Here is a 26,608-nt window from a genome sequence, read left to right as displayed (position 1 = left end):
CCGGCATAGTTTATTTTTATCGCGTATATATATATATCTTTACTTGAAAAATAATTATAGTGTATAACTAGCCTTATAAACCGATTTTGCATGTACAACCAGCCTTAAAGTTTGTAGTCTATGATTGTTCATTATTTTAGTATGTGGGTATTTTTGCATTTTGTAATTTTTCCTCAGTCACCCGTTGACCACGAACGCTGTAAAGAGTTCGAAACGTCGGGATGTATTATAAATTCAATATACGCGATATAATCCGTTTTCATAGTTTTATTTCATGAGTAACTATCGCGGTAACCGAAGACAATATTAACTTTAAACTTGTTAGTTGTTGCAAAAACGCTCGCCTGTCAGAATGTAATAGCAAACAAATACTTTCAAAAATTGCTAATTGCTGCTTAAAAATGTGTAGGCGCTATTGAAGCTTGCGGCCCCAGACATGAACTCTGATGAAGATTCTAATAGTATTGAAGATGAAGAAATGCTGGAATTTAAAATTATACATTCTTTGACTGGAGCTATGGAAGTAAATATTTGGCCTACTGGTAAGTGTAATTCTTTAAATTTCAGTTTAAATATATTATGCTTTAATGACTTGTTAATTAGGAATAATCCACAAGGTCCACTTTATAATATATTTTCCTCGTCCTTTGCATTGTTCTCAATGGATAACACTTTCTTTTATGTGTGAATATTTTGAGTTGAATCCTGAAGTTCTTTAAGAAATGCTGGGGCTGGGCATAAAGTAATCATATGTACTCGTAGTCTATTGCTGCCCACCTTGCCCCCCACCTAAAGTGTATACACATAGTACATTAATTACGCCATGCTCATAAACATTAAACAGGACCCGTACCTATTGACGCTTAGAAAAAAATCTTGTTACGTAAAATACACTGTTAAAAATTAAAAATGTATTTAATTTAATATACTAACAATCTATTATTTAGTTGGGTCAAAATTATTTTCGTTATCTTGTTTCTGACCACTCTGTCACACTTCTAATGTCTTTAATCAAATTAATAAAAAAAGTTAAGTGCTATTGCATTAGTGCAGTGAGTGCATGTCTTTCTAGCTGTAGATTATAATCTCTTGGGAAAATTTAAAAAATAAATACCCCATACGAAAAGCTCCACTCCGTCACATTTTTTGGGGACAAGAAACAAGACAACGAAAAGAACTTTGACCCAGTTGAGTAACAATAAGATGAACTCCTAACTTTTTAACCTCACGGTCACGATCATGATCAGGGGGCCTAGTTAAGATTACAATCGTTGATAGAAAATGCCAATTGAAATTTAAATTATGTATGGGAATAATCACGTGATTTTTCGTAGCATCTGTCATCCCGATACATTTTTATTTTTCATTTGGCGTTTGTCAATGTATGACTGTCATCTTGACTAGGCAGCCAGGCCTTCGGCGCTCTCACTTCCTTATCGCGGGCCGGATAGTATGGTTTTATTCTTTCCCACTTCCTTTCCACGGGTTATAATCTTCTCGAGGCAGAGGTGTAGGGTTAGCGCCGGCGTAGCTTTATTCGACTTTCATAAGCGCATTGTAATATGCCTACTTGACTATCTTTATCTGTATCAAAAGTAAGGCCTCTGAGTATTTTTAGGCATAGAGGATCTTTGGGATGAACTAGCAGCGGAGGTCCCGCCATTCACCTGGGATGTTGAAGACGACGAAACATTAACGACAAAGTCCAAAGCGGTCAAGAAAGATAAGACTACAAAGGAAACAAACGCTGTTAAGGTTTATATTATAGAACTGTTTTATGTTTCCTTAAAAATTACGAAACATGTTGTATATATGTATGTATATTACGCTTTATTGTACATAAAATACAAAAAACACATAAATGCATAAAATGCATTGGCCGTCTCAACCGCTCTTGACAATTCAATTCAATTTATTTATTTTACTTGAACATACACAGTTGTTAAGGTTACATGTCATTCATTTTTGTCATGTCATGACACAGCGTTGCAACAATCACCCGTCAGGGATGCAGTGGCCATTGATGATGATGATTGTACATAGAAAAAGAAACACAAAAACACAGTTACAGTTAATAAATACAACAAAGGCGAACATACCTTATAGGAGATAAGTTCGCCACAATTTGTATCACAATTTTAAATACTTTCCCTGTAATGACCCAGTGCTACAGTATATGCGAGTGTTTGTGACTCGCGACTACATGGCTATTTCAAGAATTACTCAAGTTTTTTCCAGCGAGGATCAATGGTCATAGTGACTATCAAAGACACTAAAGAGCTGCCGCCTTACACCCTGCCGGGGATCTCGCCAGGCCACGAGATGGACCTCTACGTGTCGATGGTCAGAGATGTGCCGCTGAAGAAACCTCTTCCAGAGCCAGGTATTTAAGACAGTCTATTGTCATCATCTTGCAAGACTAAATTCAGTACTTTTTTTTTAATAATATCATCTTTCAAAGGATACATTTAACATATTAACTTTTAAATAGAGTAAAGGACAACTTAGATTTATAATATCCTTTGTGAGAGACTGGAGTCTAAACTAGGCGTCAACCTGTAATACAGATCTCCAGGCCCTCACCCCGGAAAATGACCCGGAATTATGAGTATGACTTCGCTTTAAATGTTTAACCGTTTAAATAATTATTCCCTATTAAGGACTGATATAAATAGGTAGTTATACCATTTCTACGACGTAGGTACCTAAGCAAAAGTCCAGTTTATATTGAATCGTTATCAATATCTGCATGCATTGTACGAAATCCGCATAGTACAAGCTTCCTCACATAATTTTATTTGAGTTTTAATTGCCTATTCGATTGGCTCACAACACAATTTTTCACACAAAAAAGCTAACAGCTGTATTGTGTTTTGAACGGGTTTTGGACAAAAGAATCAGAAGAAGTTTAGTGATTTAGAAACTAAAACTGCCTACATTGATTTCAGACGTTGCCTTATGGAAATACTACCGCTGGGTGGACTGGGCCCGCAAACACGGGTTATACGAAGCATACGCCTTCCCCAGGACTCGCTTCCTCAAACTGACTGGATTCTTGAAATTGTCTTATGCACCACATCTGCTGGACGTGCAAAGTACTGAAACGGTAGAGAATGCTCCTTGGTTATATCTAAACCATTTTTTTAACATGCAGATACGTCTGCGAGCGATGCAACTTGACTCAGGTGCCGTTAAAAGATGTAATCGTCTTTCGATAGATGTCGCTTTACGCTACCCCAAAAGGCGTGTATACATAAGGGAAGGAATGAAAAGATTTGCGAGGTTCTGGTAGGCTTCCGTAGCTCAATTGGTTAAGAGCAGAGCAACGCACGGATTGCGGAGGTTGCGGGTTCAAGTCCTGCCGGAAGTGTAACTTTTTCCATTTTTTCCCAGTAGGGACTTAGGTCTCGTGCCTTCAAGGTAAGGTATACGGGAGGCATAGCAATTAGGGTTCATCCACACGAATTTCGAGGTTTTTTATCCCTCCCCCCCTCCTTGTCACACTTGGTCACATTTGTAAAACCCCTCCCCCCCTGGTGGACGTAACATTTTTTCATTGAAATCGGCAAATTGAATTAAGTATTATTAATATTTTTTCAATCCAGAGGCCGTGAGTTCAAGTCTCACCCAAGGCAGTAATTTTTCCACTTTTAAATTTATTCTAAGCTTAATAGCATCGATCGCAGACGTTTCTGCTTGTTAAAAATTAATTTATTAATATTTTATCAAAATATTTTTGACAAAAGAAATATTAGTAATTTTATAACCCAAAACAGATTAGGAAAGAAAATTAAACGATTAAAAACGATTATCGTTTGAAAAACTTGTTTTTGAACTGTACAGCGAATAAAATAATTTATATAATGTGACGTCACAAAGTTTGTTACTCCCCCCTCCCCATTGTCACAACATGTCACATTTCTGTGATGTGTAACTCCCCCCCCCCCCCCCCTAATCGTGTGATGTAATTAAAGGATGACCCCTTAGCGAGAATCAGAAACCTATAGACGATTTGGTTTCAAGTGTTATGTTACGATTCTCAGCATTGAGGAACCGAGTGATGATGATTGTGAGGTAGATCCATTTTATATTTCTAATAATTACAGGCACCGAACCAAATTAGGTGGCGGACTACCAACCTCAGTTGTTGTCACATACATACATACATATATATTAACCTCGTGCCGCCCCCATACAAAATTATAGCTAGAGAAGTTAAAATCAGTTTGTATTACTTCTGATGAATTTCATATTTTAAGAGACGAAAAAAATGCTGTCTACTTTGTTTGTTAAACAATGATTTAAACTCTCACGATTTTTACTCATTATTATCTACCAAGTATAAGTTTTAAATTTACATCTGACGTTTGATTTTATGAAAGTTGAAATTTAATGGAAACAGAATGTACATCGTAATGTACATTGGGCGCCAAGAGGTTACATTATAATCATATTACTCTTCCTTCAGCATCGCCTGGACTGACTCACTAATAGTTTTTTTCTTACAGATTACCTTGGAATTTAGAAAAGCACAAGATCGCAGTCCGCTACAAGTAAGTTACCTAGTCAAAATAAAACAATTAAGACCGTAAGGATGTACAATTATTAGATTACTATTTTACATTAGTAACTGGTGCGGCCGTAAAGTGTATTATAAAAAATGTTTATAATACCAAAATCAAACTTTCTATTTTATTCTAAAAATCATATTTCACAGGACAAAAAGAGCGCTAAGATCATCACTACCGCCCCACTGGTTCAAAAGGAAGAATTACGTGACTGGATCTTATTCGACAATGTGAGTGACAACTTGCCTTTTCTACATTTGATACTGGGAAAAGGAATGTCGAAATACGAAAAAAGTTTCAAAGTTGTCTAATAAGGGCCTCTATAAGGGCCGGATACTAATATAAATACATTGCAAATTATTGCGAAAAAACCGCAGGCACTGGCTTTGCATAACTTCATTACCTCTGGCACTTGTTTCCTCCAAGCGGAACCTCTGGTAATTGGAATTAAGTACATAATTCCCTTTAAAACTCCCTACCCCAAACCCAGAACTGGATGCGTGCATAAGTGTCTTTCCTTCTCTGACCTCCACCGATGAACAGCTGCCAGACGCCTGGATCCAGTAATAAGGATAGTATATCAAACTAACTCTTGTTGCTCTATTAGCAAGTACTATTTTCCGGACATAACTCGGTCTCCCAGTACACACATTAATAATTGTGTATTTATATTTATCACAGATATTTTGTTCCTGAGTTATGCATGTTTTATATGTATTTGTATTTATCTATATCTATACATTACATATATTATCGTCGTCTACAAGCCTTATTGAGCTTATTGTGAGACTAGGTCGATTTGCGTATGATTGTCCCATAATAAATAATATAAACATGATACAAATATCTGATGTCCTCCTAAAAACGTATCCGTCGGCAGCTGCACATGGACAACTAACTAGGTATAGCCATAAAGTCTTCCGTGCACAGGCTCTACTATGACTTGCAGGTATCTTGACAGAACTTGACACAAAACGAATGGGACGACCCGCCAAGACGATACCGACTTGCAAAAGCAAATCTTTGTTGTAAAATTTCGGCAGCAAGACAGGCTAAACTTCACAAATAGCTGCCAACCTATATCGACATACTTCCATTTTTCCTAATGAATCTATTCTTTTGTAGATCTCAGAAGTAGTGAAGCAGATGTCAGTCATCTTCTTCCCCTCCATGTTTAACTTTACGACAGCCGGGAGCTCACCACCAGTAAAAATTACCAAAATTCCCATGAATCGAGCGTTAGACATCGTGGCGCCAAAGTCTAGTCCGATGTATCTTCAGATAGACAGCCCCGAGCAGAACCATCTGAAGATATCATTGAACGTGATGCATCCAAGAGTGATGTTTAATTGTGGGACACCAGTTTTGGATTATGTTGAGCCAGCATATCTCATTTTGGAGTGCTTCGATTGGTTTGTGGACTCGGAACTGCCGAAACCAAAAGCGTATCTTAGCACGAGGGGATATGATTGTGTGGAAGTGGATTTTTTGCCGGGAAGACATTATTGCAGGTTTGCAATAATAATATATCAAAGAAACTGTATGACCATGAGCCATGAGCCATTTTAGGGGGTTTGACGAAGCATGTGGCGGATTACCTTTTTGTATGATTTGAATACAATGTCATAGAGAAAACTTCTCAAAAAACTGTTTAAGGCTCTATGGTTTACAATATGTGCCAGTGCTGCACTCTGGCGTGAAAACATTGCAGTAATACCCCCTATTTCATTGCGTGTTTTTTTTTCATATTATAAATACATATTTATATCTTTTAGGGTTCTACTTATAGAACTAATATTTATAGGTATAAAAAATGTTTTTCTTCTGTTTCAATCTTATTATAGCCTACAGTATATTTTCCCACTCAACTATTATTACGAGTATTGTTCAGTTTGGTTGTAAAATTGTTTTCATTTCCATTTTTTTTAAACTGAATAAGCTACATGCATGCCAAGTTTCATTTTCGCGGCTGCGCGGCGCACGGCGCGAAAATATTGCTTTACCGCCCGAGGGGTTATGAAACAAACTTTTATTTTCGCAAGGCTCATGATCCGAAATACCTATAGTCCTCATTAAGTTCGATAAAATCTAAATCATGATTGAATTGTTACCATTTTCAATCAAAACAAAGTCAATTGATTTTGTTAAGACCAGTAGTTTTGTTTGTTGATGTTTGTCGTTTTGTCTATTTCCTACAGTATATGTTCAAATTTCACTGGAAAATTTTGGATTTTTTTCTTGTAAAACTCCTGGTATTCCTGTAATTAGTTTACTATCACAAACTTCCAGACTCTGGGTCCACTCCCAAACACACTGGCACGTGGCGCTCCTCAGCGAGTCTTCGCTCCTGCTCGGCACCCAAGACCTAATCCAGGCTGCCTCGGTCCGAGAGTGCCCTTGGGCCGTAAACTTCCTTATGAACTTGGGAACAGCTTTCACCAACTTACTGAGGACTACGAAGTCTACGACGAACATGGCCATTGATGCAGATTTTTTTAAGTACGTCATTTTATATTTTGAATAGTGCCTTCTAGCCTTTAACCTCTTGTCTTTTTATAATATCATACTCCTAACCGTTTTTGGTTCGTATTTTTTTTCGAGAACTGTTTTTTTCTGTCAAAAAGAATTTACATTGTTGCTGTAAGTTTGACAGTTAAGTAAGGTGGCGCTGCACGGTGCTAGCGTTCGATAATCCAGTCACCATAAACAATTACCAGCATGGGCAGCATATGTATCCGTGGGTCACAGTACAGATTCAAATCCATCCAACATTTCTTCGGTTTTAATGACGGTGCAGCCCTACCCAACCCGTTTACCTCTACCCTGCACTAGCGTCGTGTTCGTTTTGTTGGTCATTTCTGTTTCTGTTTCTTATAATTTTACATTTTTGATAATTACACTTGTCAATATTCTTAATACCTTTGTTACCACAAAGATGAGTGACAAAATAATGTCAACTGATGATTCTTCAATATTATAGCGATACTCGCTTTTGTCTAGCAAAAGAATTTTAATATTATATGAAATTTATATCTACAGGTCGTATCAGCCAGACCTTACATGGAATGAAGAAATCGTAGGTTTCAAGAAGAATCTGCTGCATTGGATGTTCCGAAGAGCACTTCAGGCACTTCTCATAAAGCGTCTGAGTTCTGTCGAGTTTCGAGAAGCTTGTGTCGTACTGAGGTCAGTAAAGTTCTTTGTGAAGGCAGTAAATAGCAGAAGAAGCTAGTACATAATGATGAAAACGTTCGCATTTTCCGACACACACACACACACACACACACAAGATCACACTTTATTGGTTGTACCCACACCTCACAAGTTACTAACCGAACTGAGTTTGTCCAAAAAAAGCAAAGAAAACTTTTTTGGAATGCATTATTCAATTAGTAGGTCATAGTGAATCATTGTTGTCGTTTGGATATTTTGAAGCCTTTTTGTCCCCACAACGCTGTTTGTTTCATCACAAAAATGTTTCTAATACAGACGGTATCTGCTTGCTCCTGATTTTGGTCTACCGGAGAAGAAACCGGACCTCAAGAACTATAGAAACATAATATATTTAGACCCCTGTGATTGCATCATACCGGAACCAGAGCAGATTGAAGAGAGTGTACAATCAGAAGAAACACAGGTACCTATAGCGAATGATAGCTGTGATGAAAAAGACAATTGATAGCTTACGTACCTTCCTTAATCGACTTAAAAGTCAGAGAAGGGTGGCGATCTAATTCGTTGAATTATTTTTCACCACACCACACGGTAAAGGATCTATTGATTATTCGAAAACTGATGAGAAAGTTGCTTTTTATCCACATGTGGGGAAAAGATTTTATGTTGGCTGGTAGAATTGACTTTTAAATGATGATTTTGAATGATAAATATTTCATAACGTTCGTTTAGACTTGATTTGGTTTGATTTTTTTTGATATTTTACAGTTTAGTTATTTACGATACAAGTGCGGAAAAGAGGAAATTCGAAACGAGTGGCGATAAATTAAAACACGACCGCAGGGATTCTTTTAAATCGACACGAGTTGCGAATTACCTATTCGCACGTGTATCGTACAACGTTTTACAGTACATATGGCCCTTTAAACTTTCGACATATGCACGAAAAGTGCTCTTTACGCACTAGTGCGTGAAAGTAGCACCATATGTACTGTAAAGTATTTTCCTCGCGTTGGTGTGGTGAAAAATTTGTTTAACCCTCTCGCCTCGAAACCCTAGCAATGCTCAAGATTCCAATTTTCGAACCACTTGCTACGCTAATATTACGCTAGCGGTTAAACTACAACTTTGCCCCCTATGTAAAACAAATAACTATTTATATGCAAGATACTTACAACTACAGTTTCTTATGTCAATGATTTGGTTAATAAGGCTCCCCACGGATTATCAGTCCACCGGACGATATCAGCCTGTCAGTTAGAAAATTTGACAGTTCCGAACAACTGACAGTGACAGGCCGATATCGTCCGGCGGACTGGTAATCAGTGGGCCCCTTTATTGTTTGAAAAAGGCGCGGGCCTGAGCCTCATTAATAACTACCTAAATTAGCTATTTAATATTTCTGTATATTTTTTTCACAATCGAAGTGAAAAGCATATACTGAATATAATTCCGGCATAAATGCCCATTTTATCCTCGACCTATGTATATCGACCCTCTTAAGCTTGTACCGATAAATTGCCTCAGATAAAGTCGTTTATTTTATGCCCTTGTTGTACAATCTACCTATTATTATTATAACACTCATTTAAACTAACGAGTTTCGAGAACGTCGGAGGTAAATTTAAAACTTAATTTTACGCGATTAAGTCCCGTCGTTGTGAATACTATTATTTAAACTGTTGTGAGACATACTAACATTAAATCATTAGAGACTAAAACAAGTGAGTCTAAACCGTAAAATGATTTAATACTATTATTATGTTCAAAAGTTCCAATATCATTTTTTATTCTTGATCAGATTGGCGAAGGTTCCCCCAGTTATCAAGTCTCTCAAACAATACTGGATCAACTCCTCACATCTCCAACTCCTCCAGTCGTTTCACAAGTATGCGAACTGGCTACTTCAGAGCAAACCTGCGGAATGCTGAAGGAAGAAAGAGAGAAGATGGTGCGTAAGCATGAGGCGGCGACCTTGCTGCAAGCGTATTGGAGAGGCACGATGACGAGGAAATGTTTGAGGGAAAAAGTTTTTGTAACTCCAGAAGTACTTAAAGCGGTATGTAAAATATTTATCCCAAGGTACCTTTGAAAGGGGGGTAATTTCGACTGAACTACAAGCACTTTCAATTGTAGCAACAGTAAGCAAGATGCCACGATAAGCGTTGCAGTAGCGTAAGTGTTGCTAAAGTATGAAGACTATTAAGTGCTTCTGCTTTAAGGTGACTGTCCATTTGTAACTGCCGCTGCACTGCAGTTGCGACGTTACGCGGTGCCGCACTACTGTAGCAGCACGACTGCGGCTGTTGCGGCGTGCAGTCGCGACAGCGTTCGTTGATGGCTTGTCAGTGTCAAGTCATATAATGTCAGACGTACAAATAAAATACTAATTTACTTTTGTATTTTTTACGTGAAGAAGCGAGTGACGATAAAGCTACATGCTACATGAAAAAGAAGACCAGTTTGCCTTTTTACAATAGTCAGAGTCCGACGAAGGCAGCTACCCAATATTAATAAAAAATCTGATATTTAATGGTGATCCTTTATTCAGATAATATTGCCGATTAAATGAAAAGCAATTCAACATTGAATGAGACTTAATAATTGACGAAATACAATCAAATTACTCAAATAAAATTAATGCAGAGGAAAAATTATTCTTAACATTAAGGTAAGTTCACAATGTGAAATTTTCTTCCCCATCCTCTTGCCTAAATGCGTGACCACCAGGTGACCACCGCACACAACAATCCGATGCGATAAATAAAATTATTTGTAAGAGCTATAAGTAATTGCGCAATTTACACTTCATATTGTCAAGTTTCCTATTTGAAACTGAAACACAAATTAAAATCCCTCTTGTGTTGCAGGTGTCCATGGGCGGCACGGCACTCTTTATGATATGTCCGTGCATCCATATAAAACTTGACGGGCGAGACAAGAAATCCTTTATGAAGAAAGCTATTGCCCTCACCTTGGCCGATAGAAAGAACTTCAAATAAATTAATTTGAATATTAAATGGTTTCCTCGTGTTGGTGTGATGAAAAATTGCGTGTTGCACTGTAACAAAGTTTGTTTAAACCTCATGCCTTAAGACCCCCGCAACTGTCAATATTCTAAATTTTAAACCATTCGCTTCTCTCGTGGTTCAATTTTGTATCCTTTCGTATGTTTGGATATCAATATATTACCAGGAGGTATTAAACAACATCTTTGCTCCTTGTAATAAAAATTAATGATTGCTTCGTTTATTTAGCTCAGGAATGGCTATGCAAATTTTGCAATGACAAAATTAGAAAGTGTCGCCATAAACGACATTATATAATATGATATTACGACTAGAGTTGCCAGGAATATTCGGCAACTATTCGGCCTATTCGGCCACTTTGCCGATTATTCGGTATTCTATTTGCCTCTCTATCGCTCGTGCCCTGTCGAGCTTATAGCTATCCTCGCAAAACTACGAAAAATTAAAAGAACAGTTTATTTAATGAATTTATCATGAAATGATAAAAAAAATCACGTAGGAAAATATAGCTTGGCCAGGATTACGGAATATTAAGTAATATAACTTAGTTTTATTGGATGTATATACTATAGTAACTACATCCATAGAGTAACTTATACTAGAGCGGTACTGTCATAGTAAATTTTGTAACCCCAGTAAATTCACTGCCATCTGTCGACACACTTTAAAACTAAAAATAAATATTTATAAAAATACGATAAAATGTATTTAAATATGGATAAATGATTTTTTTATTTGCATTAATTATTTTTATGATTTTGACCCATGTTCTTTCACTCATATGCGTTTAAATTTTTAAATAACAAACGAAACCGTCAACGCCATCTATACGACAGTAAGCCAAAGCTAGTAGCGCCCTCTGAACGAGAATCAAATTTTCTTGATTTTCGAGGCACGTTTTTTCCTTAGACTGTATCCATCTATTACGGAGTTATATCTATCTTTGCTACATCCAACTCCAACCGTAACTTGGCTGAAATCAGGGTAGCAAAAATACAAATGCAAGTGAACATCATATATTTTGTAAGTAATTCGATTCGTAAGGAGATTTGATTCTTAAAATTATAACAAGCGTCCACTGTTAAGGACGCTTAGCACCTTGTGGATTATTTCTACCTATTTGTTACCATTGGTAAGATATTGTATTACATGCCAATTTTGCTTAATTTATTTGATAAACATAAATCTTAATATAATATAGAAAGAGCATAATACAATACAATAGGTATTAATAATAAATAACATAATAATTAAAACTAAACATCTAATATGCGCCTCCACCCTGCATCGTACCCGGCTCAAAAGTTCCCATGATGCCTGCAGCATTCCCTCGCTGCACTGCATTTGAGATCTGTTGAATCAGGTACATTTTGCTAATTATAGGTATTCTGCTATTTCAGGTCATCACGTGTGGTCAGGTCATTTCCTTTTTAGATACGGCTGTGGGATATGTACAAATTTCTAGAGAAGGCGGAGAATGTAAAGTTATAGCAAGAATAGTGCCTGGGCATAGATTTAATAACAAACTATGCAATTATTTTCTGGTTCAACAAGAGTAGAACCTACATCAACTTCAACTGAATGCTAATAAACAAAGCCCTCATTGTCAACCTCACGTGCAGAACATGTTGAACATATAATGTATACACTTTTTTGGGAAACAGGTTTTTCCTAAATTAATAAAAAAGTAAAAAATAAGACTGTTTTATTTTTCACAACTGTTAACGCGCACACAAAACCTATCATCATATCTAGTGACAGCATTATACATGCATTTCTTATTTAGTCGCATTACAAAAATCATAGCAACAGGACGTGTTCTAATTTCCCACTCAATAATGAACCTTACTGCATTCAACATATGGTCCAAACGATCCGGATAAGGAAAAAGTGCATCGAGCGCCCGCCGTCGGACACCTGGCCGCGAGAACAAAAGAATGTGATAAGCAAGCCGCTAGAAACAAGTTAAAATATACGATTTCAATGCAATTTAGTTTCAACTTACAATTTACTTCAAAAACGTTGTGTTTACTTGTGTTTTTACGTGAATAAGTGAAGATTTAAGTTACGAAAAATGACTACGGGGGATCAATTAATGACTGTTTTGCAAGATACGGCAAGTTTACTTCAGAAAACACAAGTGAATTTAAGGAAATGCCCTAAGGCACGATTAACAAGAGGTTATGTTGAGGCGAGATTAAGTTGCATACAAGGGTACTGGGCGACGTTCAAACAAACACATCAAGAACTTATAAAGGTTATGCCACGCGAAGAACGAGCTGTTACGCAATATTTTATTAACGAGGAATACTTTATTTACGAAGATTTATACTTGAACATTGAAGGCCATCTTAAGGACTTATTGAACAGCAACACGAAACAAATCAACCCCAATATATGTAACTCGGATAACCAGGTGGGAAAATTACCTCGAATTCAACTTCCAAGTTTTACTGGTGGTTATGAACAATGGCCCACTTATAAAGATTTGTTTTTGTCAATAGTGCATAACAATACGTCGCTTAGTAATGTACAAAAATTGCATTATTTGAAGACCAGTGTATCCGGCGAGGCAGAGGCGATTTTAAAGCACGTTCAAATTACCGAAAGTAATTATACACAAGCGTGGGACATTCTGCAAAAGCGTTATGGAAATAAAAAGTTAATAGTGAATTCTATATTGAAGCGGTTATTTATGCAAAAGAAATTAAATACTCAGTCAGCCACTCAACTGAAATCATTATTGGATACTACAACTGAATGCTTAAATAGTTTACAAAATTTGAACATGGCCACCGATTCCTGGGATCCGTTAATCATTTTTCTGGTAGTGCAGAAATTGGACCCGGAGTCACACAAGGATTGGGAGGAGTACGCTCACAAGGATGATTCCGAGGAATTGCCCAAGTGGACAGACTTCGTCAAATTTCTGGAAGCTAAATTCCGAACGCTAGAGCTCATCACCGCTTCTTCATCAACTCCCCGCGAAAGAAATGTAGTCAAAGAACGCACGTTCCACGCCACAGAATCACAAACAGAGAAGAGTTGTGTCATGTGTAAAGGTAATCACACACTCGCTCATTGTAAAGAATTTACAAAAATGCTACCTAGTGAGAGATGTGAATATACAAAAAACAATAGGCTATGTTACAATTGTCTAGCACCAGGACATGCGGTTTTCAAGTGTCGATTGCCCATGTCATGCCGTATATGTCGCAAGCGCCATCATTCACTCGTTCATGTGTCGAAGAGCCCGGAAACAGCACAGCAAGATAGCAATACTCAATCGACGCCCTCCAAGGTCAACGAGACTGAAACAGAAATTCAAGCTACCATGGCAATCGCATCTCACCACACAGCTAGACATAGTGATGGCTTATTAGCAACTGCAATCGTAAACGTAAAGAGTGAGCAAGGGCACACCATTGCACTCAGGGCTCTGATCGACCCGTGCTCACAGGCATCTTTCATTAGTGAGAAAGCGGCTCAATTACTTAAACTTAAAAGAGAGTCAACAAGAGCAAGCATAACGGGATTGGGGCCTATAAAGGCGAACGCAAATCAAGTGGTTCAATTAGAGGTTTCGTCGCAATATCAAACGTCGTATTCCATACAGCTTCGAGCCTATGTGATTTCCAAGCAATTGACCACTCAAATGCCCGTGAAAACTATGAATACAAGCAACTGGTCTCACATACACAATCTACACCTGGCCGATCCAAGTTACAACACACCAGGTCCAGTAGATCTTCTCCTTGGAGTTAAAGTATATGCACAGATTATTCAAGAAGATACAACAATAATCAAGGGTCCACCGGGTACACCATGTGCTCAGAAAACATACTTCGGCTGGATCCTGTTTGGAGATAATGGAGAGACGGATACAAGTACACAAGAAAAATCTTTCATTACGATGCATCATCAAGTCGATGTTGATGATTTATTAAAGACGATATGGGAGGTTGAACCAGACACAAAAAGAACATTAACTGAAGAAGAACAAACATGTGAAAGAATTTACGAAAGTACCTACAAAAGAAATGAAGAAGGAAGATACATCGTCAAATTACCTTTAAAGACAGTACCAAGAGCATGTGAAGGAAACACACGAGAAATAGCACAGAACAGATTAATACAACTAGAGAGAAGATTTCTAAAAATGCCAAAGCTTAAAGAAGAATATGTAAAGGTGATTGATGATTACATCGAACAGAAGCACATGGAAAAGGTACCGACAGAAGAAATACATACAAAGAAGAGTGTATACTTAGCCCACCATGCAATTATTCGAGAAGAGAAGGAAACTACAAAAACGCGCGTCGTGTACGACGCGTCTTGTAAGGGTACCAATGGTTTCTCATTGAACGACGACCTCCTTGTTGGGCCAGTTTTACAAGAAGATTTGAGAAGTTTGATCATGAGATGGCGAATGCACGCTATATGCTTCGTCTCAGACATTCACAAGATGTATCGGATGGTGCTGACAACTAAAGAAGATTCCGACTATCAAAGAATTTTATGGAGAAGTAGCAGTGACAAGGAAATAGAAGATTACCGTCTCCTGACAGTAACCTTTGGAACAGCTTCAGCTCCATATCTGGCAGTTAAAACATTGCAACAGCTGGCTATAGATGAAGGAGACGAGTTTCCTATTGCATCAAAGATGATCACAGAAGACTTCTACGTCGACGATCTGATGTCAGGATGTGACACCACCGAACAAGCCATAGAAGCCAGCAATCAATTGCAAGAAGTTATGCGAAAAGGTGGATTTCAGCTTAAGAAATGGTCATCCAATAGTGTTGAGTTTATGCGCAATTTGAAACCCGAAGACAGATCAGCTAATGCACATCTTGATTTAAACATGGACGGCACAATCAAGGCACTTGGTGTCCAATGGAACATGGGAACAGACCAGTTCGAGTACAACCTTAACCTTCCAGAAGTAAACAATCACATCAGCAAACGAACAATTTTGTCTGATATCCAGAAACTGTTTGACCCTCTGGGCTGGATCTCACCGTGTGTACTGATGGCCAAAATATTGATACAGAAGTTGTGGCTGGCAAAGGTGAACTGGGACGAAGAACTTAGTCAACCCTTGAAAGACGAATGGCTTCAATTAAGAGCAGACTTGAGACATGTCAATGAGATCCATGTTGATAGATGGCTTGACACTTTCAGCACTGAAGGAGCAAATATTCAGATACACGGATTCAGTGACGCCTCTATCTCCGCCTACGGTGCAGCCGTTTACATTAGAGTAGAAAAGGCAGATGGTACAGTCAAAACAAGGTTGATTGCTTCGAGGACAAGGGTCTCTCCCGTGAAGACTGTCTCTTTGCCTAGATTGGAACTGTGTGGAGCTGTTGTGTTGGCAAAATTGTTACGACAAGTCAGCCTTGCTATGAGAATACCGGCTTCACAAATATTCGCATGGACAGACTCTTCCATTGTAATTTCATGGATTTTTGGCGAACCACAAAGGTGGAAAACGTTTGTGGCAAACAGAGTTGTGGAAATAACAAACAATGTTAGTCAAAATCAATGGCATCATGTCACTTCAGAGGATAACCCCGCCGACATTGCATCCAGAGGAATGTACTTGTCAGAGTTGAAGACTTCTAAGCTATGGTGGGAAGGACCAGAATGGCTATCTAGAAAGGAAATAGAATACAGAAGACCAAATGTCATTTCCACAGACATAGAAAGGAAAAATGTGATACAAACAAATTTAAACGTGTACGGAAGCGAAAAAGAGAGAAATTTGGCAGAGCAATTTAAAGAATTTGATAATTTACAAGAACTGATAAAAACAATTACATATTGCCGCAAATTTCTGAACATGAAAAAACTACAAATAGACAATTTAAAATTAACTACTCATGACTTGGACCACACACTGCAGATATGTGTAAGACTTGTACAAAAAGAAGAATTTGGAGAAGAAATAGATAGATTAACGACAAACAAACAAGTACACAAACGGAGCCCTATAAAATCTTTAAATCCCTATTTGGAAGAAGGTCTACTAAGAGTAGGAGGAAGGCTTAGACTTGCAAACATAAATAATGAAGAAAAGCATCCCTTAATATTGGGTAACAAAAACAACTTAACACCTCTTATAATAGCCGATGCACACGTGAAGACCTTGCACGGTGGAATAACACTCACAATGAGTTATTTACGTTCCGAATTTTGGATTATAAAGTCAAAGAATTTGGTAAAGGCTCACGTCAATAAATGTCTTGTATGCGTCAGACAAAACGCTGCTCCTAAACCACAGCTGATGGGAGACCTGCCTAGAGAACGAGTCACGCCTGCCAGACCGTTTTTACATAGCGGCGTCGACTTTGCAGGACCTTTCACTACCCTAATGTCTAAGGGTAGAGGAGCAAAGACTACGAAGACGTATGTAGCTATATTTATATGCTTATCAGTTAAATGCATACATCTAGAGCTAGTCAGTTACCTGACTTCTGAAGCTTTTATAGCTGCCTTCAAGAGATTTGTAGCCAGGAGAGGGAGATGCAACCATTTGTGGAGCGACCAAGGACGAAATTTTGTTGGCGCCAATAAGGAATTGATTAATGCATGGAAAGAGGCACAACTAGAGTTTACTGGAGAAATTTCCGAGTCCTTGGCTAAAGATGGTACGCAGTGGCATTTCATCCCCGCCTATAGTCCGAATTTTGGTGGTCTATGGGAGGCTGGTGTAAAATCCCTGAAACATCACCTAAAAAGGATCATCGCCTCTCACCTTACGTTCGAGGAATTTTACACGGTCCTTTGCGAAATTGAGGCATGCTTGAATTCAAGGCCGTTATGTCCAATTGATAACGACGATACAGACAGCATAGAACCCCTTACACCCGGGCACTTTCTGATCGGCGAAGCACCCATAAACGTCCCATCGCCCGACTTGAAGGATGTTAGAATGAGCTCACTATCACGATGGCAGCACACACAGAAATTGGTCAGAGACCTTTGGTGTAGATGGCAGCAAGAGTACCTGTCACGTTTGCAACAGCGACCAAAGTGGTTGAAAAGAGTAGAAGAGTTCAAAGAGGGACAGATTGTTCTCATTAAAACCGACAATCTTCCACCTGGAAAATGGGCTCTCGGCCGAATCGTCGCTAAACATCCAGGTCCAGACCATATTACGCGAGTGTATAGTGTTAAAAGTGGTGATAGTGTGGTGAAAAGACCTGTTACAAAACTATGCTTATTACCAATAGAGATTAATGATTAATGTATCAATCTATTTTGCATGCTTTCAATTTATTAAAATGTATAATTGTTTTTTTAAAGGACTTAGTAGTCCTTTGGCCGGCGGTATGTTAACGCGCACACAAAACCTATCATCATATCTAGTGACAGCATTATACATGCATTTCTTATTTAGTCGCATTACAAAAATCATAGCAACAGGACGTGTTTTAATTTCCCACTCAATAATGAACCTTACTGCATTCAACAACAACTCTTTATTAACTTTAGTTTTGTCCGCCATGATCATGATATCAGCAGCTTGAACCTTGAACTGCAACTTGTACCTGGAAATTAGAAATTATCTTTTCAGTTTCATCAAATAAGTTACATACTCGTATATGTATGTCTGTTTATTGAATTTAACATCAAAGCAGTAAAACGGAGCTAGTAGGGCACAAGCTGTGTTAAACGGTTTGTCTTTAGATATTCTAACCACATCATCACAGAAAATAAATAGGTAATAGTGATCCGACCACAAAAATGGACTTTTAAATATTCGTAGTAAAATAATATTAATTTTATACTTACATCGACGTGATCCTCACAGCAATAATGTGGTAACAACTTGAAGTATTCCATTCCACATTTACTTCACGACAACACCGTCTTTCACGTAGGTCTTCGCGGACTATTATTTTTGTAAATCATTCCCACGAATAGGAACAACGTTTTTGATATATTAAGCAATCAGAATCTACTGTTTAGGGTAGTTTAGGTATCAAAATTATAAATCAAATCGTAAAAAACTAGCGTTTTAACTGAAAATTTTCATTATGACAATTGATGACAATGACAACTTTGACGTGAGTGACGGATTTATTTACTATGGTTCGATAACTTTTATTATACGATGACTTTATTATATTCAGCCTCGCGAGAAGGTCAAACTAAGGTCATCAGTATATTTGTTGAAATATCTTCAATCTTCGATTATTATATCGCAGCAAATGTCGGAAACTGTTTAAAAACCTCATATCTCGAAACGGTTTTCGAAATAGAACATTTAAAAAAAAATGAACAATCCTAATTGTGCATGCATACAACTAGCGCGGTGCGTGTTGTACACAATTATTGTGTACAACACACACGTTTCCTAACTGGCTCTGTGATATGGCTCAATATAGATTAGCAAAAAAGTTTACAGTAGGGACAGTCGCCATCAGATATATCGGAGCGACCGAGGTGCTAAAAATATCTGAACACTAGCGCCTTGACAATAAAGGCGTGTTCAGATATATGTGAGCTCCTGGGCCGACCCGATATATCTGCGATATATGGCGACTGTACCATCGGGGTTGTATATCCTTGGGTGTAATAAGCTCCTTATAGAACGTAGTGGTTATATCCTCTTTGCTTAGAACTACTCATATCTGTGACCCAAAGACATTTCAGTGCAGGTGACAGATTTGACGTGCGGTCTGCAGCCGCAGTTGCAATAATACACTAAATACGCAAAAATGGCCATGCTACGTGCAGTCGGCCTTGTCATTAATTTTACTATGGAAATTGACAATAACACCGACGTGTCGGAGCAGTAGTGCAGCTGCGGTTGGGAAAACGTTAAAATCACCATATTACGTGCAGTCGATATCGTCATTCATTTTACTATGGAAATTGACAATAACACCGACGCGTTCAGGCCGCTGCAGTAGTGTCGGAGCAGTAACGCAGCTGCGGTTGAAAATGGACAGTCACCTTTAGTGGATATAGTTTCACGTGACGTTCGAAGTTATCCCAACGCACCTTATGTCTTAACTAAACAGATAAATTCTTAGGCCAATAATATCAAGCAAGCACAAATTCACAAAAAAAAGCCATCATATTGATTTTGATTTATCTTTCAATCAGTACGGCGAATTCTATTTTTATTTTATTTTATTTATTAAGGTCTACCAACAGTTATTACATCTGACATTTAATTTACGTTAAACCATAAGAAACATTCAGTGATGCATAACTAATTAGAGGTAAACACAGCATAAAAAAAAAAAAAAGAAACAGTAAATAAAACTATGAAAACGGATTATATCCGCGATATAATCCGTTTTCATAGTTTTATTTCATGAGTAACTATCGCGGTAACCGAAGACAATATTATGGAAACAGTAAACTTAAAGTAACAGTTAATGGCTAAATAACAACCTAACCTAACAACCGAATGAAGGTATGTATATACACATACTATTTTTTTATGTTAATATTTAATAATTTTCGGAACCTGGGCAATGAGTCAGAATGAACGTCACAGCAGTGGCCGTGCTTGTTTAACAATCTACACAGTCGTGGAATGGGTGAATTGGCGCCTAGGACGGTTTTCCTAAATACCGGAGACAGAAGGTCTATTTTTTTTCTAGGATATCTATATGGCACTCTAAATCTTATTTTGCGCAAAAGTTGTGGACAATCTATGTAGTTATTTAAAAGTTTGTATAGAAATTGGAGATCTAGTAGATCTCTTCTTTTATCAAGAGTATTGATTTGGAAGTGTCGTAGTCTCTCTGAGTAAGATATGTATTTGCTAGCTAGTTGTGTGTGGCTAGATATATGCCAAAGAAATCTCTTCTGCACTCTCTCTATTCTGAGGCAATGGGTTGAAAAGTGTGGCCGCCAGACCGTGCTACAGTATTCTAAGATGTTACGAACGAAGCAGTTATAAAGAAGGATTTTAGTACTTGCTCTTCGAAATTGTTTACCAGTTCTTATGATAAAGCCTAGCATTTTAGAAGCCTTCTTAATAATTGCGTCAATTCTAGTAACTTCTATAAGATACTGGTAATCTTTTAGGCCTCGTATTATACAATGATAAGTGATAACTAGAGTTAGCAACTGGAATTCTAATGTCTAATTTCTGATGTGTCTTTTATGACCTTTACAGCTTATGGAAGCTGCCTTCGGACACCCTGAAGCTTTGTCTGCCCTGATGAACGAGTTTTTCAGTATGTATCCTGGAGCCAAAAGTGCCTATTCAGTAGCCTCCGCTTTAAGCGGAACTACAGGATTACAGACCTTTACTGGCCAGGCTCCAATTACACCCCAAACCAAGTGGGTCCCCTATTTCCAAGGAGTTTTTTACTGCCACGAAACTGTCAAAGTCCATTTTGCACTCCAAGGAACGTTGCAGTTTAATACAACGCGAGTGTATAACAATGATACCGGATTGCAATTGCCGCAAGTGTTCCGGGCGGCTAAAACGTTTGAGATTAAACCGAATTATTTTGGGTAAGTATAATATAATTAAGTGAAGATAAGTTCGCAACCCAGACTAAAATACAATAAAGTCAACGTGGAGAAGGCCGTCTATAAGGGAAGACTCTCTACAAGTTCTTTCGTCGCTTTTAACTCTTGCGTTTATACACATACTTCACTAAACTTACAGAAGGTCGGTAGAGCTGAAGGAGTGAAGCTCTTCCTTCTGACTCTGTTCCCTGCAAATAATTTTATATGCCGCTCTTCTCACATTGACCGTAACAAAATCTATTTATTTGGACTTTATATTTGCTATTTTGTTGAATTTCAGTTGGTTACCAATTTATAAACTGAAATAAATATCATATACGAAGGAAAAAATGACCAAAGCCTCCAGTGTCCAGAGCTGGAAACGAACCAGCATACCCCGTTTACCGGACAGGTGCCTGAACCGCTCGGCTATCCGGCCACGGTGGCATGGGTCGAAATTTCCAAGTATATGACAATTCCCGAAGGCTTCGGGAAATTTCCAAGTATATGATAATTCCCGAAGGCTTCGGGAATTGTCATATACTTGGAAATTTCGACCCATGCCACCGTGGCCGGATAGCCGAGCGGTTCAGGCACCTGTCCGGTAAACGGGGTACGCTGGTTCGTTTCCAGCTCTGGACACTGGAGGCTTTGGTCATTTTTTCCTTCGTATATGATATTTATTTCAGTTTATAGTTTAAATAGTAGTGTGTCTACTTGAAAAACCACAAATTAAAATATTTTCATAGAAAATAATTTAATTTGTTCTTAGAGTATTAATGGCAGCGCCATCTCTCTTCGCTAGCCCGTAATCACCTGAGTTGATTCAGTTAGAAGGTCGAACCATACTGTTCTACCTTAGAGATGGCCAGGGGGCGCCACAAGCCTTCGGGAATTGTCATATACTTGGAAATTTCGACCCATGCCACCGTGGCCGGATAGCCGAGCGGTTCAGGCACCTGTCCGGTAAACGGGGTACGCTGGTTCGTTTCCAGCTCTGGACACTGGAGGCTTTGGTCATTTTTTCCTTCGTATATGATATTTATTTCAGTTTATAGTTTAAATAGTAGTGTGTCTACTTGAAAAACCACAAATTAAAATATTTTCATAAAAAATAATTTAATTTGTTCTTAGAGTGGTTACCAATTTGTTTTGCGCTTGATGAAATGCCGCACCTTACAATAGAGTACATGTAGATGATAATTTTTACTTCGTTTTTAGTTACATGGTAATGGGCCACGGCACCCTCACCAAGCCTCTGGGTGTATACTCTGAAGCTATGTGGCATCTCACAGTCCTCAGTTCCCTTAAAGATGTTTTCCATGTCTGCAACAACCCTCAAGCCGATTGCTGCCAAGAGATGGCTCTGCCGCCAGCGTCGAAACTGCACATTGATTCTCTTTTCGTCCCGAATAGAAGAAACATCTTGGGAGGGATTAGGTTGGTTGTGATGCAGCATGGGGCGGTTAGCTTTAGGGCTGCAGCTAGTTCTCCTGAAGTAAGTTTGAGAAAGTCTAGTGAGAAATTTTTTACAGGCCAGATGAAATTAAATCTAATGACAATTTGAAAAAGACAAAAGAAAAAAATCTTACTAGAGTCGGACTAAGACAAGTCTGCAACGATTTTGATAGCACACGCAGTGCAAGTGTTATTTTAAACGTCAAACTTCTATGACGTATAAATAACACTTGCACTGCGTGTGCTATAAAAGTCGTTGCAGACCTGTCTTGGTCTAACTCTACTTCTCTTGAAAACAAAATATTACTAAATAAGTAATGTGGAAAATATTGTCTTCGGTTACCGCGATAGTTACTCATGAAATAAAACTATGAAAACGGACGGAACGGAAAAATAATTATAGTGTATAACTAGCCTTATGAACCGATTTTGCATGTACAACCAGCCTTAAAGTTTGTAGTCTATGATTGTTCATTATTTTAGTATGTGGGTATTTTTGCATTTTGTAATTTTTCCTCAGTCACCCGTTGACCACGGACGCTGTAAAGAGTTCGAAACGTCGGGATGTATTATAAATTCAATATACGCGATATAATCCGTTTTCATAGTTTTATTTAATGTGGAAAAATTATAAGAATGGTAAATATTTCATTCAAAATTTCACAAATTAGTTTTTAAACGTATTTTCAGCTGAACTTGGTAGCAATCCTTCGAGTTCAAAATGAAGATGGTAGCGTGGAAGTGGTAGACAAATGTGAAGGGACGGGCGAACTGTTCTGGCCCTACATCAAGGTAGAGTCTGCTACGCCTCCGATGGTGAAAAGCAAGAGTGTCTCCGCTTCTCGCTCCCAGGCATATATAAGCACGGTGAGTCATCATCAAAGATTGATCGTATAAGAACATCGAAATTAAACTATCGTGAGACATATTTTAAAATATTTAGATCAGTACGGTTCTCGGGACTCGTGCCTGAGGAAGGATTGCGAAGAATCCGAAACATGTCGCCAAAAGCGATTAAAAACAATAGTGAGTGAAACCGTACTGATCAAAATATTTCGTATAAGAACATGGGCATGGTGCTATACGGCTGTAATTTATGCGTAACTTTGGTTGTCAAGAGTTGACGTTTAACAATCCAGTGACCAACAAACATGCGGTACGTTGCCATGTAGGTACATATTTCAGCTGTCAATTATCTTAGTACATCTATTTGATAAATAACCCCTTATTTAGGGTTCCGTACCCAAAGGGTAAAAACGGGACCCTATTACTAAGACTCCGCTGTCTGTCTGTCTGTCCATCTGTCACCAGGCTGTATCTTCACAGATGATGTATTTCTGTTGCCGCTTTAACAACAAATACTAAAAACAGAATAAAATAATTGCCGTTTTTGAGCGAAATGGTACGGAACCCTTTATGCGCGAGTCCGAATCGCACTTGGCCGGTTTTTTTTAATTTATTTTTTTACATTTCCAGACTCAACTGTCGAAGAAAACAAGATCGGGTAGTGCAAATCTGAAACAAAGATCTGCCGTTAAGCTACAAGTACACCATATTTATTTATTCAATTGTAATTAAGTACAGTCCGGATCTGATTTAACAATTTATTACAGTTTTGATCTTATTTTGATACGACCTCAAGGTCACGCTGATTGATGCATGCGATATGAAGTGACAGTCGTGCGTGAGTTGTGCGCCAATCACCACATCGATCGTCAAGATCATTTCAAAACCAGTTCGAAACCATAAATAACAAATTGTAAAATTAAAATCCTAGTGCACTTTCTTTCTATTTTATAATAATAATTTACAGTACACACTAGTGCGATAATTAACACATTAGGCAACTATGACGAAAATTTAAAAGGCCATAAGTAGTACTGTAAAACGTTGTACGATACATGTGCGAATAGGTAATTCCCAACTCGTGTCGATTTAAAACACTCCCTTCGGTCGTTTTAATTTATCGCCACTCGTTTCGAATTTCCTATTTTTCGCACTTATCGTAATGTACTATTAATTTTAATTCTAGACTAAGGATGCTAAAACTACAACCAGTCTACAGGCAAAAATGTATACAATTGAGTGAGTTTTTTCTGGACCTACTTTTATGTTATTGTTAATCGACCACACTTTTAAAAGGGATGGGACCCTTGGCAAGCCCTATTCACTAGATGGACCCCGCAAGGTAAGAGATGAATAGGTATTCCTGAACAATTATAGTGACATTCGAGTTGTTCGGCGTTGGCGAAAGCTGGCAGATACCGCTATGGACCGTGCAAAGTGGTGTGCCCTTATGTTTAAGGCCAAGACTCATTTACGCTCATACGTAAGTAAGTTCGAGTTGGCGGCAATCGGACTATCATTGCCCTAGGTGGAGCACGCAGCCGAAGCCCAAGATAGAACGAGATGGCGACGCACTGTAAACGCCCTCCCATTGCGCTGTAAATTTGCAGCGCGCTGTACATTATTTTTTATTTTGTTATGATAAGTTTACATAAGTACAATCAGCTACAGAAATAGTTGACTGCCCATACAAAATGAATTTCTATACAGGGGTGTTAGTTATCTCAGCTGACTGTACATTATAATTTTACAGATTATGTTTTACAACGATAAAAATGTTTTGGTAATTCACAATATAATAACATGCTGGTCAATTAGTGCTAAATAACTTATGCTAACTGCGTATTTCTTAGATTATCATGCCCCGATGGTTGGCCGCTAACTTTGGACCAATGGAAAAGAGTGGAAGAAGTACGGAACATTCTAGAACCGCCCAAAATTGAATCGGCCATGAAGAAACCGCCAACACCAAGCAAGGTAAACCACAAATGTGCAAGTTACGGAAATTTTTGAATTTTTGAAAAGGAATTGAAGGAAACTTTCATTTTTGTAATGTAAATTTGTGAACCCCATATAAAAATACGAGGTTTCCAAATTTTTTTCATGTGGCAATTTGAAATATTGGAATCTTTCATAAATCATAAATCAAAAAAGTTCAAATTTCCGTTCGTTTCCAAAAGTAAGGAACAGTTTTGACCAAAAGTTTTTTGAAACGGTGGAGTTCACAAACATCTTCACAAGCCAACGTTCTAAAAATATATTTATTTACAGGACCTTAATGTCAGTAACTTAGAAGTGTGTAAATATATTTGTGGAACGTTGAGTTGTAAAGCTGTTTGTAATCTCGACTGTACGGGTTTTTTAAAAGTACCTATGTCGGGCCGGTTATGACGATACTGTCAATTTGTCAGTCAAGACAATAAATTTGGCTCTCGTATCTAAAATTTCCAGAAACAGACCATTTATATAAATTTACAATTTTGGCAGATATATATGATTCTTGTAGTTTATAAAAACCATAACCAATAACTAAAAATAATAATAATTTTTCGTACTTTTTCCTAGAACATAATACAATAAATTCTCAATATTCAACTTCCATCTAAGTTTCCGGTTGCGTTGACAGACGCCGTCAGCCAGGGATAAACCAGCAGCAGCAGCTCCTGCCCCACCCTCTCGCATGCAGCCTCAACCTGGCGACGCATACACAGGTTTGTAACCCATCTGTTACTGTGTTGTGTGTGGGACGGCGGCATATCGATTGGTGAGAAGACGATATGCAACCTACGCTATGCTGACGACACAACGCTCTTGGCTTCCGATGAGGAGGAGATGAGTCGATTGTTCAGTCGAATAGAAGCCGAAAGCATCAAATTAGGACTTCACGTCAACCATGCTAAGACCAAGCTGATGTTTGTGTATCGGAAAATACCTCCTCAACGAAGCTTAGAACTAAAAGATCTCGACTGTGTCAGCACCTTCACCTACCTCGGCTCACTTATATCTAGCGATATTATCCGGAGGATTCATATAGCGAAGGGAGCT

At 38.1% G+C, this 26,608-nt stretch overlaps 2 protein-coding genes across 2 annotated transcripts in view; both read left to right on the top strand.

Moving 5' to 3' along the window:
• The window catches only part of LOC134743983 (uncharacterized), a 42,582-nt gene that overhangs the window by 5,974 nt on the left and 10,000 nt on the right, over positions 1-26,608 (top strand). The window contains exons 6-22 of the mRNA XM_063677615.1: positions 410-542; positions 1,619-1,755; positions 2,239-2,383; positions 2,949-3,106; positions 4,509-4,553; positions 4,718-4,798; positions 5,694-6,079; positions 6,858-7,067; positions 7,608-7,754; positions 8,058-8,205; positions 9,544-9,801; positions 20,919-21,262; positions 22,481-22,757; positions 23,408-23,608; positions 24,750-24,802; positions 25,417-25,540; positions 26,190-26,274. Of these exons, the coding sequence (XP_063533685.1) occupies positions 410-542; positions 1,619-1,755; positions 2,239-2,383; positions 2,949-3,106; positions 4,509-4,553; positions 4,718-4,798; positions 5,694-6,079; positions 6,858-7,067; positions 7,608-7,754; positions 8,058-8,205; positions 9,544-9,801; positions 20,919-21,262; positions 22,481-22,757; positions 23,408-23,608; positions 24,750-24,802; positions 25,417-25,540; positions 26,190-26,274 (2,932 nt within the window). The remainder of the gene's footprint in view (positions 1-409; positions 543-1,618; positions 1,756-2,238; positions 2,384-2,948; positions 3,107-4,508; positions 4,554-4,717; positions 4,799-5,693; positions 6,080-6,857; positions 7,068-7,607; positions 7,755-8,057; positions 8,206-9,543; positions 9,802-20,918; positions 21,263-22,480; positions 22,758-23,407; positions 23,609-24,749; positions 24,803-25,416; positions 25,541-26,189; positions 26,275-26,608) is intronic.
• On the top strand, positions 14,836-18,023 carry LOC134743946 (uncharacterized). Its single transcript, XM_063677577.1, has one exon. The coding sequence runs from the start codon at positions 14,931-14,933 to the stop codon at positions 18,021-18,023; it is 3,093 nt and encodes a 1,030-aa protein (XP_063533647.1). The 5' UTR covers positions 14,836-14,930.

The sequence above is a fragment of the Cydia strobilella genome, chromosome 9 (assembly GCF_947568885.1).
Source record: "Cydia strobilella chromosome 9, ilCydStro3.1, whole genome shotgun sequence".
Lineage (NCBI taxonomy): Eukaryota > Metazoa > Arthropoda > Insecta > Lepidoptera > Tortricidae > Cydia > Cydia strobilella.
This window is presented reverse-complemented; position numbering and strand designations above follow the sequence as displayed.

Excerpts from the sequence above, each read along its gene's own strand:
- LOC134743946 (XM_063677577.1), top strand. The coding sequence starts at position 14,931 with ATGCCAAAGCTTAAAGAAGAATATGTAAAGGTGATTGATGATTACATC.